Here is a 19,274-nt window from a genome sequence, read left to right on the forward strand (position 1 = left end):
AGCATGGGAGCATCCAACAAAAACACATGACAGAAATAAAAAGGGAAAAACTGATTACTGACAATACACTCGATATACTGTAGTTCCAGCCCTTTGGGATTTATTACATTTCCTCATCAGTTTAACACAGTTATTTATACAATAGCATTTAGATGTTAGATTAGTGTTAGACTAGTTTAGATTAAGCACTGAAAGGCAGACCGAAAGCCACACTTAAGAAAATGTACAGATATGTAACCCGAAAATGATTTTGGCAAAAGTTAAAGTCACCTTTTACAAATCACAAGTTATTTCAAGGCACTTATGATAGTAAAGTTCTTACATCAGAACCTTAAAACATTATAGAGAGGAACCCAACAACTCAACAATTTTCACATAATCAAGAGCAGGGAGGGAAAAAAGCAACCTTTTTTTTAACTTACAAATTACTTAAGCAAAAGTCTTAAAGTACCTGACATTAATTTATCATCATTTCATCTTTTGATATTTAATGTACCCGCATCTAGCATCTGCCAACCTGCGTAGATGCAGCCTGCATTATCAGGCTATCAAGTTTCTTTAAAATACGAGTGATACATAGGGGAAATATAATGTATATATTATATTGAGCAAATGTCGTGGGGTAAAAGTGAAGGCTGACAGAAATATAAAAATACAAGAACAGACACTTTAACAAAGTGTTATTCCTGTGTCACTAAGGCCAGAGAGCCCCACTAATGGAAAGACCGTTCCTGTTTGCACTTTACTTTTATATTTGCAGAAAAATTAGTTTTGAAACTGACCTAAACAGTTTCTGCCAAAGACTTTCTGACTCCAGTTGCACAAAAAATGACCCGTTATGTACATAATGAGATACACATAAACGAGTGCTGACTCAGTCACAGACCAACACCATGAGGCGAGATGCTGATGTGATTTGCCTTCAGGCTTCATCTGATTGCTTTTAAAATCTATAAATTCATACAGTGCTGTATTGTCAGGCTTTACATGCACAAACCATCGGCTGTTTCGAAGATGCAAAGAGACTTCAGAGGAAACAGCTGATGCACACTGCCATCTAGTGGCAAATACAACAGCCAAATCAGGCCTCACTGCTAATTCAACCTTCTGATAGGCTGCCACTATGGTTGAGAGCCTGAGACCAGTTAAATGCAGATGGCACATCTTGTCTTCATTTAGTTTGAATTCCTGATGAGAAATATTTTGACCTGTCAAAAAATTCTAACTTTTCTTCAAAGAGAAAGCTTTGTTAATCAATTTGTTTCTGTCTGGTATGAAACAAGAAGTGTTTGATTAAATGTGGTCCATTTCTTTGGTAATAGATAGATAGATAGTTACTTTATTAATCCCCAAGGGGAAATTCTTTCGCTACAGCTGCATTCATAGATACGTACAGGAAAGAAATAAAATAACAGTAAAAAATATTAAATCTAAAAATGCACCGTATATACAATAAAATAGAATAAAATAAAATAGAATAATTAAATTAAAACTAACTAAACAATAGTGCAAAGTTTTTTGTTTTTTTTATATTTAAACAACCAAGAAAAACAGACAACGGTGTTATTGTTGTGTGATGGATTTTGCCAGAGGTGAGTTATTGTACAGTCTTATTGCAGTAATACAGAGAATCAAATTGCCTCTGGAGTCATGCCACCTCATTTAAGCAAAGACACAGAAGTAGAAATTAGTGGAATTAGCTATGATGTGGTTTCTAATGACACAATGTGGCTGAACAAAAACTTTGTTTTAGCTTTGTTATACTATAAATTAGTTTGTTTTTGCACATGGCTTGTACTGTATATATTCATCCACTAAATTAATTACTGACACCAAGGCCACAGTATGTTGGCTCCAGTTTTAAATGTGTGCATTTTCAAACACAGAATCATTTGGAATTAAGCTATTAATGAAGCCTAAAATAAGCTCGTGGCAGCTGAAAGACTTCAAAATCCTTTCACAAATATTATCTACCATGTAGTGTTTCTTATCAGCCACTAGAGGCGCTTATCGCATGCTTTCTGACCAGTTACTTTTCTATGTTTACAGCTGACTTTTTGAGTTTACTACATGCAGACTGGACAGACTCAGTCTGTAAAATCTATTCAGTCAAGGGAAGCAGGGGTTTAACCTGTAACTTTAGATGTCCACAACAACAGCTGTTAAAAGCCCTCTACTTGTTATATGCATAGAGACACTTGATGAAATTACATTCCCGTTAAGTTAGTCCTGTTGAAGTGGGAGTGCAAAGCAGATGCCCTATCGTTATTTTAATGTCAGAATAAATTCATATTAAGTAGGTGAGTGCGTATAATTGAGAGCATCCCAAAGAGCTCAGGTACTCGGTATCATTGTGAGAAAAGAACAGTGTATTCTTTTCAAAGTTATCCCTCTTTATATCAGCACATGAACAACCACATTATCTGTCAGCACACCTTAAATGTTATAAAGCAACCAGACAGTAAAGGTGTGTATTTCTCAACGAACAGTCTGCTCTCTACACAAGTTATTTAGAAATGTAACATTTTACCACTCGATGTCCTGTCCACAACTTGGAGATGGTTTTGGGTCATGCTTATCCTCGATCCACAGTTGGATGCATTACAGAACCCCAGTGGTCTCAACTCAAACAGCATGATATTGCATATTTTTTTCCAATTCCTCCCCTAACCCTTCTAGTTCACCGAGATTTTTTTTATTTATTTTTTTTTTATCTCTGGTTAATTTGCTTCCTGGGAAAAGACTGTAACACTGTATGATTTTCTTTCATCCTAAATTCTTTGTCCCCAGGTTCAGTGCAACTATTCACATCTTTATTAATGTGACTTTTAAAACTGTTGCAGCTGCTTTGTGCCCTCAATAATTCTCACATGACTGATTCTCAATCTCGTATGTTGAATCAAAAGAAAGCTTTTCAGACTGATTTTAACTGCAGCACAACGCTGAAAATGTAAAACGTTAGAATTTTTTTTAATGTTTATTTAACAACTGTGACTGCAAGTAGCAGAAATGTAAAAGTTGACTTTCATAGGGTTGTAAAAAGAATAAAAACAATGGGTCTACTAAAGTTATGAAAAACACATGAAAAGACATTAAGACAGGACCGAAACAAATGGTAGAAGATTAGAAAATGAATAGACAAAATAAGAACCCATTCTCGGTTCAAGCCGGTAAAGAGGGACATTTCTAACTGTAATGAGGAAAAACTGAATCAGCTTTTGTAAAAAAAAAAAAAAAAAAAAAAAAATAAGGATTAGTTTGGCTGACTAACAACAACAACTACTGTTTGGTCACAAACAGCACAGTATTTACGGTCTATGAATTTACAGCTCTGCTGCATCACTTTTCATTACCAGCAGGAAGGCTAGCTTATCTGGAAAGGAGCACTGAGAGCAGCCGTACTTTAACACGGTAACATTGTCAATCTCAGGACAAATGGAGCTTGACAAAAGTGGGGACTATAAACAGCTTTCAGACCATTGCCAGACGCACATACTCTGCATACAATATGATGAACCTGGTATATGTAGGTAGTTCATAGATTGCCAGCCAGCAGGGGGTAGTACAGCACTGTTTACAGAGCTAAATGGTCTGCAGGCAGACTATAGTTGGCATTAATGCAACTGCAACAGTGCCAACAGCAGCCAAAGGAAATTTACTGGTCATATTGGGGTAGTGGCAGAAAGTTTGAGACCGCTTCAGACATGTTAATCTCTAGTCCAAAGACATCCCAAGTAAGGAGACGAGTGTGATGAGATAAAAATATGCTTTTGGTTACAAAGAGGAGTTGAGCTCCAAGTCTGCTTCAAAACATTATTGGATCCTAAAGCTAACCAGTCATTGAGATTTGTCAATAATAACACACAGAAATAGAGTACTACATCTGAAATACAACAGATATCCTGTTTGGATGTCTGTTCGGGTGGGCTGTGCATGAGAAACAGTGAGTAATGTATATAGACATTGAAGTACAGGACACAGACATGATGATGAAGAGCCAAGCATCTCTGTGCTTTATTCACCCTAATAAAGAGAAGCAGCTGCTCAGACTATTGAGAGAGAAAGATTTGAGGAAAAAAAAGGGAACGAAAATTCAACCCCCTCCCTCCAGCAGCCTTCCTCATTCATCCACAGAGCATAGAGAAGGGGATTAGCTCACAAAGCGAGTGAATGAATATTAAACCTTATGGGAAAAGACACTCGCTGGCTGGAACTCTCATGTCATCACAGCCAAGCAGAAAGGCTCAAACTATCAGACTCCGTTAACCTGCGCAAACTAGATCAATTAACAAGTCTTATTAGTATTTTTTTTTTTTTTTGATAAGGCATGTTTTTGCACTTTTCACCAGGCCAGTTTCACTTTCTTTTTCTTTTATCCCTGCTTCCAGTCAAAGGTTTTAAAGAAGATTCTTAAAACATGTCTCTGCTGGTATCTGTCCTTTTGAACTTTGCTGCATTTTTAACTAAAAAAGCTTTGACAAGATTTAGCCTTTTTTTGTGTGCCCTGACTCTACAGCCAAGACATCAGTCTGTACGTGGACTTAATCAAAAACCACAACTACTTCTATTAACTATAAACCAACTAATCATTTAAAATCATTTCTGAAGCAGAAATCAGTAAATACAGTGCTCGAAGCTTCTCAAATGTGAGTGGTGCACTTTGCTTTGGTCCAAAATCTTAACCACATTTAACAATTAACGAATTTATCAACAAACTGTCAACATCAGATGTCCTACAGCATCCTACAACTGACAATTTATTATTTCAGAAAAAGCTGTGTCCTGTGTGCAAAATGTTGTCTCATAAAATCTGGTGACAGCTCATCTTGTATATTTGAAATAGTTACAATTTAAGCAATTTTCTTTTGTGTGCAGCCTGATTTTTTTTTTTTTTTTGCTGATTATTAAAAAGATAATAACTCTCCCTTATCAATTACTATGTTTATATCCAAGGCTGACCTTAGTAGCTTTTATGTCTGTCAAGCTGGGAGAGCAGACATAAAAAGAGAAAAACAAAAAGGATGAAACATACGGAGGACAGGACAAAAAGGCAGGACTCCTTACGCCAATAGCAAAGTCATCCAATGCATTCTCTCTACTTGTATGAGTGTGTGTGGTGTGTGTGTGTGTGTGTGTGTGCGTGCATGTGTGCGTGTGTAAAATTCCTGGAGCTGACTGGACAGTGTTCTGGCCACAGGAATGCCGGCCATGATTCAGCACATTGCCTGCATGTTTAGGGGGATGACAGTGGCAGCCACTAGTGTCTAAAAATGAACATGTTGAATCCTCAATCAACACCATTTCCTAGTGTTATACATCACATTACTCATACAATATTAGAGCTGGGTCATATGTCGACTTTTTAAAGGTACATCGATATATTTTCAAACAAGATACAGGATGAGACAACAGGTTGACGTTACATAACCTGCTTCTTCCATAAAGCTGCGCCGATGTTTACGTCTCTCACTTACTCTCAGCCCTGTACATAATATGAACATCATTTCAGACATGTTGCAGATTAACAGTCAGATTGCACAAAAAGTAGTGCTATAATGTCAGTGTAGGAAATTAAGGTGGGCAAAGGGGGAAAATACCCCAAGAAGTATCAGCATTCCCCTAAAAACTGTGATCGAGGGGCAAAAATTGCCTCCAAGATTGTGAAAAATGAATAAGAATTACAAGTTAAGGCCAGTAACCTAATCCTTGATGAGGCCATGATTTCTTTATTCATTTCATGAAATTTCTATTCAAGTCTCTAACACTAACTCCCACAACCAGCGCAGCTGTTCTACATATGTAACTCTTACAATATTGGATAGAGACCAAGAAATCCTGCCCCTGCAGTGATAAAGTTTTCAGACAATCTACTCACTTATAAATTATAAATGTAAGAGCTAAATAAAAGTATAGTTGGAACTGTCTCCTGCTTTCTTGCACACATAAGATGATACTCGAAACACATCGGCATGATTGCATACTTTTCTTTGGAACAACAATGTTATGCTTTTGATTTACTTCTGTTAGAGCAAGGTGGTGATTACTATGCTTTTGAATCTTTATATACTAATTACTGTTTCTTAAAAGTGCCCCCAAAATTTTTTAAATGCCCAAATTTTTTGATAGCAACAGTAGAATTTGTTCGCCAAACATTTTCAAAATTTCCCACACTATAATGTTGGATGTTACCGGGACTATGGCAAATACAAAAGCAGAACCCATTGTTCTGATTGTATTAAAACATTCCTTTTTTTTTTTCTTTTTTTACAGAGATGTTATGCATATGGTGGTGTCGTTTATAATCTGACGGTTTGCCTAAAATTGTTTTATTTTAAAACAATATATTGCCTTGGTTATAGTTTTGCAATATATTGAATCCCCTGTATCATCATATGTATCGTATCTCAAGATTCCTACCAATACACAGCCCTTTAAAATAGAAAAAAAGTTTTGCTCTGGATGTCTCCGTCTCATGAGGATTTAAGTGTCAATATTATCCTGAATCAATTAGGAAGGAAAATCAGCACATTGTTGGTCAGAAAAATATGGATTTAGTTTTTTCATTAAAGAAACCAAAACAAAAGCAAACACATAACTCTTATAAACCCAGCAAGACTGGCTATTTTGAGTGAGATTAAATGAATGAGAGCACCGGTCATACACCAAACCAATCACTAAAATAATGAAATTGTAATGACAAGAGACGCTCCCCCAAAAATAACACCCTCAGTGGAAACACTATAAATAAATAAATTATTTGGCGGGGATGTAACAGCTTCTGTATAATGTATAGGTACAAAAAGAAGCCCAATAATAACAGCAGGAGCTGTTTTTCATCAAGGTTAGTCTATCGTGTGTGTGTGTATGTGTATGTGTGTGTGTGTGTGTGTGTGTGTGTGTGTGTGTGAGAGAGTGAGAGAGTGAGAGTGTGTGAGCATGTGAGTCTGTGTTCGGGGTGGGAGGGCAGTTTTCTCAGATGAAAGGAACACTAAAAACACAATCCATTATCCTCCATTACAGGCCATTAGTTTTCCCTACACACTCTTGAGTGAAACAATCCCGTTTATTGATGGAAAAATAAACCATCAGCAAGAAGGGAGGAGAGAAAACAAAATCAATGACGCATCTGCACAAGGCATACAAATAAGCAGCAGACAAAGACATGGAGTGATTTATAGACATCTGCGACTTAGTGGTTCGTATTAACCTCTGTTATACCACCATCACACGCAAAAACACAATTTCCTTGTGCCATTCATGCTTTCACCGCTTGGTTAAAAAAGACAGCAAATATTCAGTAGTGTGTAGTTAGTCCTCCCTCTCTCTCCGCCCATACACTGCATGTTGGGGCTCTGCTGTGTTCTGGTGCTCTCTGGCTTGGTCTATGTGGTAGGAGTGGGGGAGGTGTCAGCAGCATAACAAACAACAATTGCTGTTTACTTTTAGTGAAACACTTTAGTGATGGGCAAACCAGAGCACTATAAAAAAAATAAAAAAATAAAAAAAATTTTTTTAAAAAGGCATAGCTGCGCATTACAACAATATTTGTGCATTTGTTAGAATTTGTTATGGAGGAGATAATTCGTGATAGAGTGTGTTCTTGTTGCTGCTTAAAAAAAAAGTAGATATGTCCCAATTTAGCACCTGTGTGCATATTGAGTCAATGGCTTATTTCCACATTCACTTGGCAAAATAATCTGGACAATGTGGTTTAAAAATCTCAATACTTCCAAGGCTTGTAAATATTATTTAATAACAAACTTTTTTTTTCAATAATCTGGACTGGCCGACCTTTACTGGATGAATTTTTGTTTTGGATGTACCAGTGTCAGCATTATTATATAAATAATTTACAGACTCACATAGCTGTGAAAAGCACCCATTAAAACTCCCAAATGTCTTGTTTTGTCCCAAAATAAATGATCATCTTACTATAATGTTGAGATAAGGAAAAGTTGTAAATTCTCACATTTATGTAGCTGGAACCATTTAATGTGAAACATTTTTACTTGAATACTGACTTCATTTGTTTACATCATTTTACGGTGCAGTCATCATAAAGCAGTAAGTTAGTATACAGAAACAGCTTGGTTCCCCTAAATGTATTTTCTCATTCTGCGGTATACAGTATGTGTAAGGCAGAAGTCAACTATCAATAAGCAAAGTTTTAATGTATAAATAGCCACAAGTGAAGTTAAGACAACAGCTGAAGATACATCAGCGAGATATAAGTCGCCCAGGCTGAAACAACCCAATATGTAAAGACAGTGGGTAAAAGAGTTGGGGTCAAGTGTTGCAAAGGGACCATGTGGACAATACAGATGCAGAGTTTTGTCAGATTGCACAAATAAATCCTAAAATGGGTCAGCGTTTCATAAAAAATAAAAACACAACAGACAATGCTGCAGTGTGCCATATATGCACAAAAACATCTGTAATAGATCATGATATCTCTGTAACGAAAGAGACCAAGATAAGATGGTTTGGAGTTCAGCTCAGGACACTCTGAATGTTTACATCTGAGGATACGGCCATTAAAGTTTGGTTTGAGAAGACAATCAAACCCAGATGTGGCCAATGTTTGGAATAGTGAAATAATACAGACTGGAACATCTGGACCACAGGTCTGTCATAGACTTTGGTTACAACTTTCCCCAAGTCAATACTCATGCAAAACCACCAACAGGGCAGATAATGGTGAAGGAAATAGAGGGTGAACACAATGGGAGGATTTGTCAGAACTGGAACAGTGAGTGACTGCAGCCAGTCTGGTTCCATCTGGTCCAGTCTGCTATGTCCTCATTGGTCTGAATCAGCTTCACTAGACCTGAATATGAGTAGGGTTGGGTCAGCTTGGGTCACTTCCGTTGTGCGTTGTGAATTTGGGGGATCTCGTTGATCTCCACACAATGAGCATCAGGCCCAGCACACACCAGCCCCCTGCACTGCCAGGGGCAAGATTACATTCAAAACGGCCAGCAACAGAGATAGCCATCACGCTGCCAGCCAGCCCACATTCCCCTGAGCTTTCACACACTGAAACACAGATGCACACCTAGGCCGTGTTCAGGATAACAATAGCTCTGCATTTGAAAAAATTAAATAAAATGCAGCCTTCTCATTCATTTCAATACCACTGTGTTGGCACAGCAGTGACTGGCAAAAAGATGTAATGCTTCTTTGGCTGAAAAGGTCATATCTATTTCAACTTTTTCCACAGTGCACTAAATCATCTCCTGCACTGTGTTGGCCAGTCAAATACCTGCAAGTATAGATTTACAAATACTGAAGGAAGACACCACCAACAAGGCCCCATGTATTTTTGTAATCATAGAGCTGTTTTCTATAAGAACAACCCTAAATACTTTTAATACTGTGCGCACTTTTTCGTATTGAATGCTGTTGATGTCTGAGACAAGTAGAAAAAAAAAAATATATATATATATCTCGCTGCCTGCCAAAAACAGTGCACATTTTATTTATCTGAAAAAAATTCAAAACAAACATACATTTGCAGCAAAGCCAACAGCCAATACCTAGTGGTGAGATTCTTAGTCTTTGTACTTAACGTGTGTACTGTACATGTGCAGTATTTAAGTGCAATAATCTAAACCTTCCTCTCTTCATTAAAAGCCAGAATAACTGTCAATTAAAGTGCCACTTTATAATACAATTATTATTACATGGAGAGGAAGCTGAATAAAAACAGATGTTGCCATTTTCCTGTTTGAAAAAACACAATGAGAAGCTCAAAATCAGGCCTAAATACAGTCTTCATAGTCAGATCTCACCATGACACGTCAGCATCCCTTCATAATAATGAACAAAACTAACGGTAATGAAAATAAGAAAACGTTATAGTATTTCGGTCCAGTACTCAGGTCCTAAGCTAGCTAGCTAATTGTGCTAATCTTCACGGTGTGAAATAAGAACTAAAATACAGCACACGCGCAACCTCCATCTGCACAACAACCACATCGTCACAAGCAGTAAAAATACATGAATGTGGTAGCCTGTGTTTTACCTCGTTAGACTACCTGCCCCCACATGTAGTCACATTTTGCTCATACTATTAAACGTTTGACACTTTATTCTAAATCACCATTAATGACCATAAACCCCAACAGTCAATCAGCAGCAGCAGCGACCCACACACATCCAGACAGCCCACCCGTCTCGAACACATCCCATTAATGACTTGTCAGCAGAGATAGATAGCAAATGTACAACTGAAACCCTCTCGCACAGAGAGGCACACATGAACTGACACTCTGAAGAGACCCTGATGTATATATATACATATATATACACATGTGCCTTAAGAGATGATTGATGAGGGCAGCGTCCTCGCACACATTAAAACCTGAAAATATGTCAACAGGACACAGGAACCGATATGGCACACAGATATCCAGACATCCAGAGCACACTTGTAAATATATTCCTACCACACACACAGCTCGCTGAATACTTGGGCCATGCTATTTATGTTCTGTTTAATTGGTTGGGTATTTATTTATAATTTGTACAATAAATATATGTTTAAAATAATTTGTGTCTCCTGTATTATTTTTTTTTAGTGGGCCACAGCTATTTAATGTTTGTGGCCTATTATATGTTAGCAGCCTACTGAATAAAGCAGAACGACATAACAACGGTGTTGACAATATGCACACTTCAATATTTGTTTATTCACTGCAAGTTATACCATCATGGCGATATTGAACATCACAATTGCACATCCCAGACTTTCTTCATATTGTGCAGGCCTAGTCTGTAGCTGCTAAAATTTTAGTCTCGTCTTTGAATGAGGGTGAATGAGCTTGATTGGCACATGCCTTCACTGAGTCTTCACAAGTGTGCATGAATGATTGTGCGTTTGCATCAGCTGATCTCTGAGTTTGCTCTACATTTTGTCAATGAGGCGTCACTTGTTAAGACTGCCAGAAAAATCTGTGAGAAAACACGACCTACAGCAGGCCCTGTCAACCACCACTACTACTCTGACAGCAGGTAAAAGGACAGGAGCTTGAGCCGTGAGAATAATTAACAGAGACAATCTTCTTGCTCGTAACAAGGGCTTTAGTTTGGCCCGAATGCTGCTGATCATCAAAGACAATAATCCAACTGATCCCACATAGATTTCACATTCCTCAGAGTTAAACATCATGTGATAACAGTGGCCATCCTTCAGTAGCCATCAAACTGACCCGTAGAAGACAGACTGAAACAAACCCACCATCATTACATTCACGTTACCTTCTACATTCCCAGTAATCAGCTCTGATTAGTTTCTCCTCTCTGCTGGTTGAGTGTAACTCAGGTATGCTAAACATCCTCAAAGCTCATAGCGTAAAGGTTAAGGTAATACTTAAATTTTCAGAAGTCAGGGGGAAAAAAAAAAGGCTTAGGAGTGACTGAAATGTGGGCAATTTCCTGCAACTGCAAGGTGATTAAAATTCCTGTCTAACCTCAAAATTAGTTCTTAAAACTTATCGGGAGGGCATTCCAGAGGATTTCCAGTTTCCTTATATCAGAAAGAGTACGAAGGAGCAGTTAGTAAAATCAATAAGCTTTTAGGAAGAAAAAAGGAGTTGTGCACTTTACTTTTCATGTCACCAATGAATCTTCCTCACAAGGTCATTCAGAGATAGAAAGAGCAATGTTGAAGTTTCATCTATCGAACAAGACAATTTGGTCAATATGCAGCTACACGTGCAACTGCCTGCCTTATTTGATCACTAATTAAATAATCAAGCAACTGTCGCCGTGATTCCTGCTTTTCAACAACAAATGTGCTGAGGGAGTGTGAACACTAAACTGTACACCCAGCAGAAATTGTGCCCCGTGAGGCAGACAGCCGGGATTCAAGTAAGCGGGCAGACGAGGTAAAATGTCGAATCACTGCAGCCACTTGATAAAGACGAGCGACGTCACATCCAGCCGAGCGTCGCGCTGTGTCCCGCTGACAGAGGAGAGGCAGAACGGAGCAGCTTGGCCACTGTCGCCTAGTTATCTGTGATAACAATAACACTTTTCTTCACTCACAGCTGTTGCTGCTGCTGCTGCTGCAATGAGACCATTCAGCTTCAAACAGACTCCCAAAGCTGTTAGGTTACAAAACACCCATTTAAAAAGGAAGTTCCTCCACAATCTACTTTGATTCCAGACTTGTGCTAAAGTTGTTGTTGCCTGCACTTGTGTTGAAACTCAACAGAATAAATCAAATAAATATAAACAGAACAGAAAGAAAAATGATGAAATAAAGTTTCTTACCCATCCTCCTCTCCATCGACAGTCTTGAGACCAGCTGGTGCAGTTAAGGCACTGGCGGTGGCGGCGATGCCCTCAGTTTCCTGACTCTGGCCAGCGTTGGATCCAAATACAGCCTCCCCCCCGGACAGCTTGGGCAGCCCCAACAGAGCCGACTGATGCTGGAGGAGCAGCCGCTGGGCATCCTGCAGCTGAGTGGTGGTGAAGGTGGGCAGACTAGCATAAAGGGCACTGGCCTGGGCAGCATGAGCCAGGGCCTGGGCGGTGCTGTGGTCCTGGGTCAAGCTGACAGAAGATGGCTGGCTGTGGGGAACACCCTGGGGGGGCATCCGGCCACTGTTCCCAGTGTTGTGGGTTTGGGCTTGAGCCTGATGATCACTCTGAGGGTTGGGAGGAGGCACACTTGATGCAGATGCTTGGCTCTGGAGGACCTTCGTGGGCATCTGGCTGCTCAGGCCTGGGTTTTGGATTTGTGTTGTGAGTGACTGGGGCTTTTGCTGCTGGCAGTCCAGATGGCTTGGGTGGCTCTGTGGCTGCTGGCCAAGACCTGCAACACCAACATGGGAGGGCATACTGGAGGTGGTGGCCTGAAGAGAGAGGGGCTGTGAGTGAAGGAGCGCCTGTGACTGCTGAAGGCCTGCCATCATCTGGCCATTCGCTGGCCCAGAAGGTGCTGATCCAGCTTGGTTGGGAAGAGGTTGAGAAGCAGCAGTCAGAGGGATGCCTTGCTGTGGTTGGGTGTACTCAGGTGGCCTCATGGGCACTGTGGATCCTTGAGGGGTAGCAGCTGATTGCTGTGGGAGGGCACCATAGCCTAAATTCTGCTGCTGAACACCCACGAGGCCCTGGGAGGAGCCTGTGGATTGGTTAGCAACTGCCTGGGCATAAGTGAGCTGCTGCTGTGGCACAGCGGGCGTAGGGGGTCCGATGGTGGTCTGGTGGCCTGACATGGGTGCAGGCTGATTCATGTTTGCAGGAGCTGAGGGGGCCACAGTAGTCTTCACGTGTGGATGGTTGATATCCTGGGCATGCATGTGAGGTTGGGTTTGACAGATTCCCATGCTTAAACCACTGGGGAGGATTCCTTGAAAGCCCTGAGGAGGGGAAGCATAATCCTGGGCATGCTGGGGTACCGACGGTCCGCCAGCCTCTCCACTGCACACGCTCTCGACATAATGGCTCAATGTACTCATAGTACTACTCACAGAACTACCACTTGTGCTTTCCCTCTCTGAGGCCCCAGCAAAGCTCTCGGAGACAAACTGACGTATGCTGAGAGACCCAGTATCAGACACAGAGGAAGAGGGAGCAGGGGCTGGCGTCTCCTTGTCATAAAACTCGGTGCATGTCCATCTGCCCTTCCTGAAGGGCTCAGAGCTAGAGTCCAGCTTCACCACCCTGAAGCGAGAACTGGTGGTCGCCACAGCAGGGGCTGGAGCAGATGATATAGGAGCTGAGGCCACGGCTGTAACGGGAGCGCTCGCAGGCTGCAGCACAGCTGATCCAACTCTTCCCTGGATCCCGGCGGGAAGTCCCATGCCTCCAGAGCCACTGACTGCAGCAGCAGAAGTTGCCGTAGTCATAGGGATGTTGGAATTGATGTTTTGGTGTTGTTGGATCATGTTGACGTTAGCGGTGGTCATATGGGTTGGAACAGCACCACCTCCACTCCCCACACTGCTGCTAATCACATTCAGAGGAAAGCCACCACCGCCGCTGCTGCTGCTGCTGCTAGCACTCGTGCTGATCCCCCCTCTCACAGGCACGTTGGCAGAGCTCAATTTATTCACATTACTAACACCGCTGGTCTGGGGATTAACTACGCTAACGGTAGTGCCCGTAGCAGAACTGTGCATTCCAGGGACAGATCCTGGGGCCACAACGCCCACAGGCTGAGCGACCCCACTCGGAGGGCCGGCCTGGGGAACATTCTCTTGAGGGCCCCCCACGTTAGAAGGCATTTTCTGGGCGACACAGGGTGAAGTTCCAGAAGTGAGGGCAGACGAGGTGCTCCCAGGCCCGGAGGACAGGAGGTAGACCGGGGCATGGTTAGGATGGTGATGGTGCACAGTCCCGTTCACCATGGCCCCGCCGTGCTGCTGCGCCTGGCTCAGGGCGTGGGGGTGCGAGGGCTGGTTGGGGGAGACGGCTCCAGGGGTCTCCGCCTCGTGGAAATTATTCAGGGTCTCCTCTGAAGAGCTTCTCTCCGCTCCGCCTACGTCATTAGCTCGGGAGAGGGACACGTCCAGAATTTCAGAAGAGGACAGATCCTCCGTGTGGGACTCGTCCAAGTCGTCGTAGCTCTCCGTGTCCTCCGCGATACTGTTATTGGTGCTGACGGATATCTGCGCCGGAGTCACACTCGTGATCTGGAAGCCGCTCTTCTTTTTCATCTGAGCTCCGGTGGGCTGCGCGGGCTGGGGCTGGGGATGCAGATTCAGGCTGTGGGGCGGAGGGTGATGGGGACCCGGGGAGGACGAGCCAGCAGGAGGCTGGCACTGAATCAACAGGGAGGCTTGGTAATCATCGGCGGAGACGTGGCTGTTATTGACCACCGGGTTTGCCGGCGTTGACAGCGCGGAGGCGCTCCCCCCGCTGCTCCCCCTCCGGTGAAAGACAGCCGGATGCGCCATCTTCCTGACACCGCCGGAGTCTCCCGCAGGGTCCGGATGATGCATGTCGAGGGGCTCCGGGCGGTACTCGGTCTCTGACAGTATGCTGATAAGGTCGCAGGTCGTTAACGGCGCCGTTTTGACAAAAACTCAAAAACGCCCCAACACGATCAAAAACACACACACAAAAAAAATACGTGAACCAAACGCCGTGTCTCAAAATACCGGGCAGGGCTGTTGCCGATATTTACAGCCTCTTCGTGCACGGGGGGGGGGTGTTTGATGTTTTCCTGTAAACAGTTAGCGAGGCAAAAAAAAAAAAAAAAAAAAAAAAGGAGGCTAGTAGCCGCTTGCTAGCGAGCTAACGTCAGCTGATGCCGGTGAAGCGCCACCGTTATCCGTCTGCGCCTTTTATTAAACGGATGCTAACACGCCGTGTGCTCCGTCATCGGATGCCGCGTCGCGACGAACACACACGAAGTTCACGCCAAAAAAAAAAAAAAAAAAAAAAAAAAACCCACAAAAAAGCCACAATAAGATGCTGAGGAAGTTAGCGCGGTGTTCAAAGCTAGAGGAGTAAACGTCAGCTAGCTAGCTGCCAGTCTCCATCACCGGCTAGCTAAGCGCAGACACACACGAGAGAGAGAGAGAGAGAGAGAGAGAGAGAGAGAGACGTTTTTAAAACTGCTGAGTTTTCTCACAGGAAAGAAAAACAAACAAAAAAACCGAAAACAAAGCAACCTTTTTCAATCCGGTGCAAAACAAAAACAAAAACAAAAACAAAAAAAGCGCTTAATAGCGGCGCGCGGAGATTAAATCCATTCCGCCGAGGAGTCCTCGTTTTGGGGTCTTTCGGTTTTGCTGTATCACTGGTCCTCCCCCAGCGGTGGCGTCGTTCAGTGTGGAGCCTCCCGCACCGCTGCTGTGGCTCTGGGCTTGTGACGGGACCGGAGGGGAGGGGCGCTCCGTAAATATGGCGACCGCGCATGGTCTCTGCTGCCAGACATAAAGCAGTCTGGGAGAGGCGGTGACTGAGCCCGACGTCAACATCGACGAAAGGCGCCGGAAAGAGCCGAAGCGAGAGGGGAGGGGGAGGAGGGGGGGAGTGGGGGGAGGGACGTCATCACGATTTTTTATGTCTTTTTTTTTTCTTTCTTTTTTTTTTCTATTGACGTGAGGAAAACTTTATTGTATTTGATTGAAATCAGCTTTTTTTACATACTTAAAAAAAAAAGAATTTAAAAAAAAAGTGGTGCATTCTAACGTTCATATAAACGAGCCAATGATGCAATAAAGGGTCTAAAATTACTATTTTAAAGACTCTATAGAAAATAATAATGCATCAACTAAAAGGGATAATTCTCCAAAAATGATTACTTTTATGTCTATTATTGTGTACTTGACTAAACAGTTCGACTCATTTAATTGTTTACATCGTGATGTTTCTACTATGTTTGCTACTACTCTTTTAAATAGGTTAAGAGATCTGAAGATGTGATGTGCCTTGATTCTGATGCTCAATTGGGTTTGTATATATATAAAATATTAACTAATATATATTATATATATATATATTATATATATATTATATATATTAGTTAATATTTATATATATATATATATATATACCTGCTAATTGAATTCACAATATGCAGTAGAAGTTCAGTATATGATAATCCTGGGATACATGTTTATCCCTGCGGATAATGTAAAGTAATGAAACAATTACCCAATGAAAAATAGGACACAAATCATAGGCGGTGTAAACATTTGTTGTGGATTGAGCAAAACATCATCACAACAGTGTTTTCTGAAACAAAGGTGGACAGAGAGCTGCTAGATCCCTCTGCAGACACAGGTGTTAGCTACACTGAAGGATTATTCTACACACAGGTACTGTTTGTCTCTCTCTCTCTCTCTCTCTCTCTCTCTCTCTCTCTCTCTCTCTCTCTCTCTCTCTTTCCCTCTCTCTCTCTCTCTCCTGTGTTTTAGAGAGAGAGAGGCTGAGAGAAATGCACATTTGTTGGTGGTTAATGTTGTCTCTGCAGGTCAATGAACTCTGGCGTTAAAGTAGTCAAGCATCTCTATTTTCTGGGTTCTGGTCTTTTCTGTTCATCACTGGATATTTAGATCCAGTTCTAATGCAAACCCCTTTGAATTAATGCCTTCTCTGAAGCTCTGCAGCCAAAAGACTTAAAAGACATATGGAAACTAAATTCAATCAGCAAACATAAATGATTATAGTTTGAATTTTTACTTGTTCAACCCAAGCGTCATAGTAAAATCACTTTATCTGAACACATTTTCGGCTTAATCACTCAATATCTGACTAAATATGCAGATGCTTTAATGCAGGTGCACCTGATGGTCTTTGTTAAAATATCTTAACATGAAAATATAAGATTTGCGTTTGCCAAATTTTGCAAAAGAAAAGAAGACGGATTAAAAAAAAAACAGGGAGGGAAAGAAAGAGAGAGAGCATGATTAGAGGTATTAATAGAGAGGAAGGACAGAGCCATGGTTAGTGAAGGGGGACCGAGGAGCGAGAAGAGAAGCAGAGATGGACTATCGGGAGAGCAGACAGGCTATATCCATCGATACAAATGATAGAGGACAAGAGACAGCAGGAGGCTATTGCAGTGTAAGCGTCTGGTGCTGTCAGCAGCTTTAAATCACCCTGGCACTCCACAACAAAAAAACACAGCACTATTGTGCTGCCGCTCCAACAATAATGAACAATTTTAACTCTGAACTCTGCATTCATTTTGTAAACACTCTGTTCTGTTCTGAGAGAAAGTAACACTTCACATTATTTTCACGTAAAGAAGAAACTATTTTATGTTCCCTACAGCTGATTGAAAGACATCCAGCTGTTGGATGTGCCTGACTGGGTAGTTGGGGGAGTGGTAGGTCAGGAAGAACAAAGGTTGGTTATTACTTTTTGGCGGGTCAGTACCTGACTCCTTCTGTCTGCATGTCTCAGAGCAAGATTAATTGCTGTATTGTAATGTCTTAGCATAAGCATAAGTAGCAACCAAGAAACCATGTTATTACTGTCCATTGTGGTTGCAACAGGCAATTTTCAAAAGAAAGTTCCCACAAAAGTTGTCTAAAAAAGGTTTCCTGCTTTTATAACTCTGTAAAGAATCATAGTTCTGAACTGAAGAATTTTGGATGAGTGTGAAAAATCTTCAAGAAATTCAGGCATGTTCAGTTGCCTTTGGATAACACTGTTTATATGCACCACATTCATTGATTACACAAAATTAAACAGAAGTATAGATTTTTTTTATCTCTTGCTATGAATCACCAAAGTTTTAAAACATTACAATTGCCTCTCTTTTTTTTCAAAAGACAAATTTCTTTTAGATTAATGACACTTAAATTCATTCTGAAGTTATTTTGATTATCAGTTTGTGGTCAGGTTTATTCTTAACGTATGTTCACACACTCCAATCATTTTATTTACTGCTCTAATTTCCTCTTGTGTTTAAGCCTATCGGATTGTTTTAGTTCTATTTCATTATGTGCAACACTTTGGTCAACTTGTAGTTTTTAAATGTGTTTTATATATTTAAATCTGATTTAATTTGGCACATGAAAGGACATGAAATGATTCCAGCTGTAAGTATTCACTGTCAGCATATGAACATGCAGGGCCAAAACAAAATAATAGAGAGCTATATTGTCATGTTCAAATCAGACCAATAGTAGGATGAAAGGTTTCATCTTTGATTAACAAGTGATTTCTGAGAGATGCCAATCAAAAGCAAAGTGGGACTGCAAATACATACGGTTACTCCAGTACTGCTGTGAGGTATGTTGTACATTAATTGATATAATTTATAAGTACAGTATTGCACAATGTTGTTTTACATAGTTACAAACCACTCCATATGCGTTTACGCCACACATTTATGTAACAGCCATATTAATAGTTACAAGACTTAACATAGAAAACATATGATGACATTTGAAATTTGCGTGCCCCACTGAGATACCCAACTGTATGAAACTACAATATCTCTCAAAACTGTCTATAACTACAACCTCATTCAGTCTACTCAAGCAGCAAGTAATTATTACTCCACTGTAAATATATTCTGCCATTGATCGCTGAAATAAAAGTTTTGAGCACCGATGCATAGATCCTTCAAAGCGGAGCTGTGACGATGGTGGTGAAACCAACCTAACACTCTTGAAATAACAGCAGCTCTTGGCCGTGGAGAACATTGGAGCATGCCCAGCGATGCGGGGCAGAGTGTCTGTGTCTCTGTCTGGGGCTTGTGTCCACTGAACCTCCCTGCTCTGAATGGTGATGTTTAAATATCCAGGACCGCCACACTCATTCACGAGCCTTCTTTCCCACACTGCTGCATTTCACTGTGC

At 41.3% G+C, this 19,274-nt stretch overlaps 1 protein-coding gene across 1 annotated transcript in view; it reads right to left on the reverse strand.

The window, feature by feature from the left end:
- Positions 1-15,821, reverse strand: part of LOC138620871 (TSC22 domain family protein 1-like) — a 32,022-nt gene extending 16,201 nt beyond the window's left edge. The window contains exon 1 of the mRNA XM_069698466.1: positions 12,277-15,821. Within this exon, the coding sequence (XP_069554567.1) occupies positions 12,277-14,951 (2,675 nt within the window). The 5' untranslated portion in view covers positions 14,952-15,821. The remainder of the gene's footprint in view (positions 1-12,276) is intronic.
- Positions 15,822-19,274: the final 3,453 nt, after the last annotated feature.

The sequence above is a fragment of the Brachyistius frenatus genome, unplaced genomic scaffold, assembly GCF_029030835.1.
Source record: "Brachyistius frenatus isolate BFR_SWC_R1_liver_20210118 unplaced genomic scaffold, ASM2903083v1 Contig_27, whole genome shotgun sequence".
NCBI classification, from domain to species: Eukaryota; Metazoa; Chordata; class Actinopteri; family Embiotocidae; genus Brachyistius; species Brachyistius frenatus.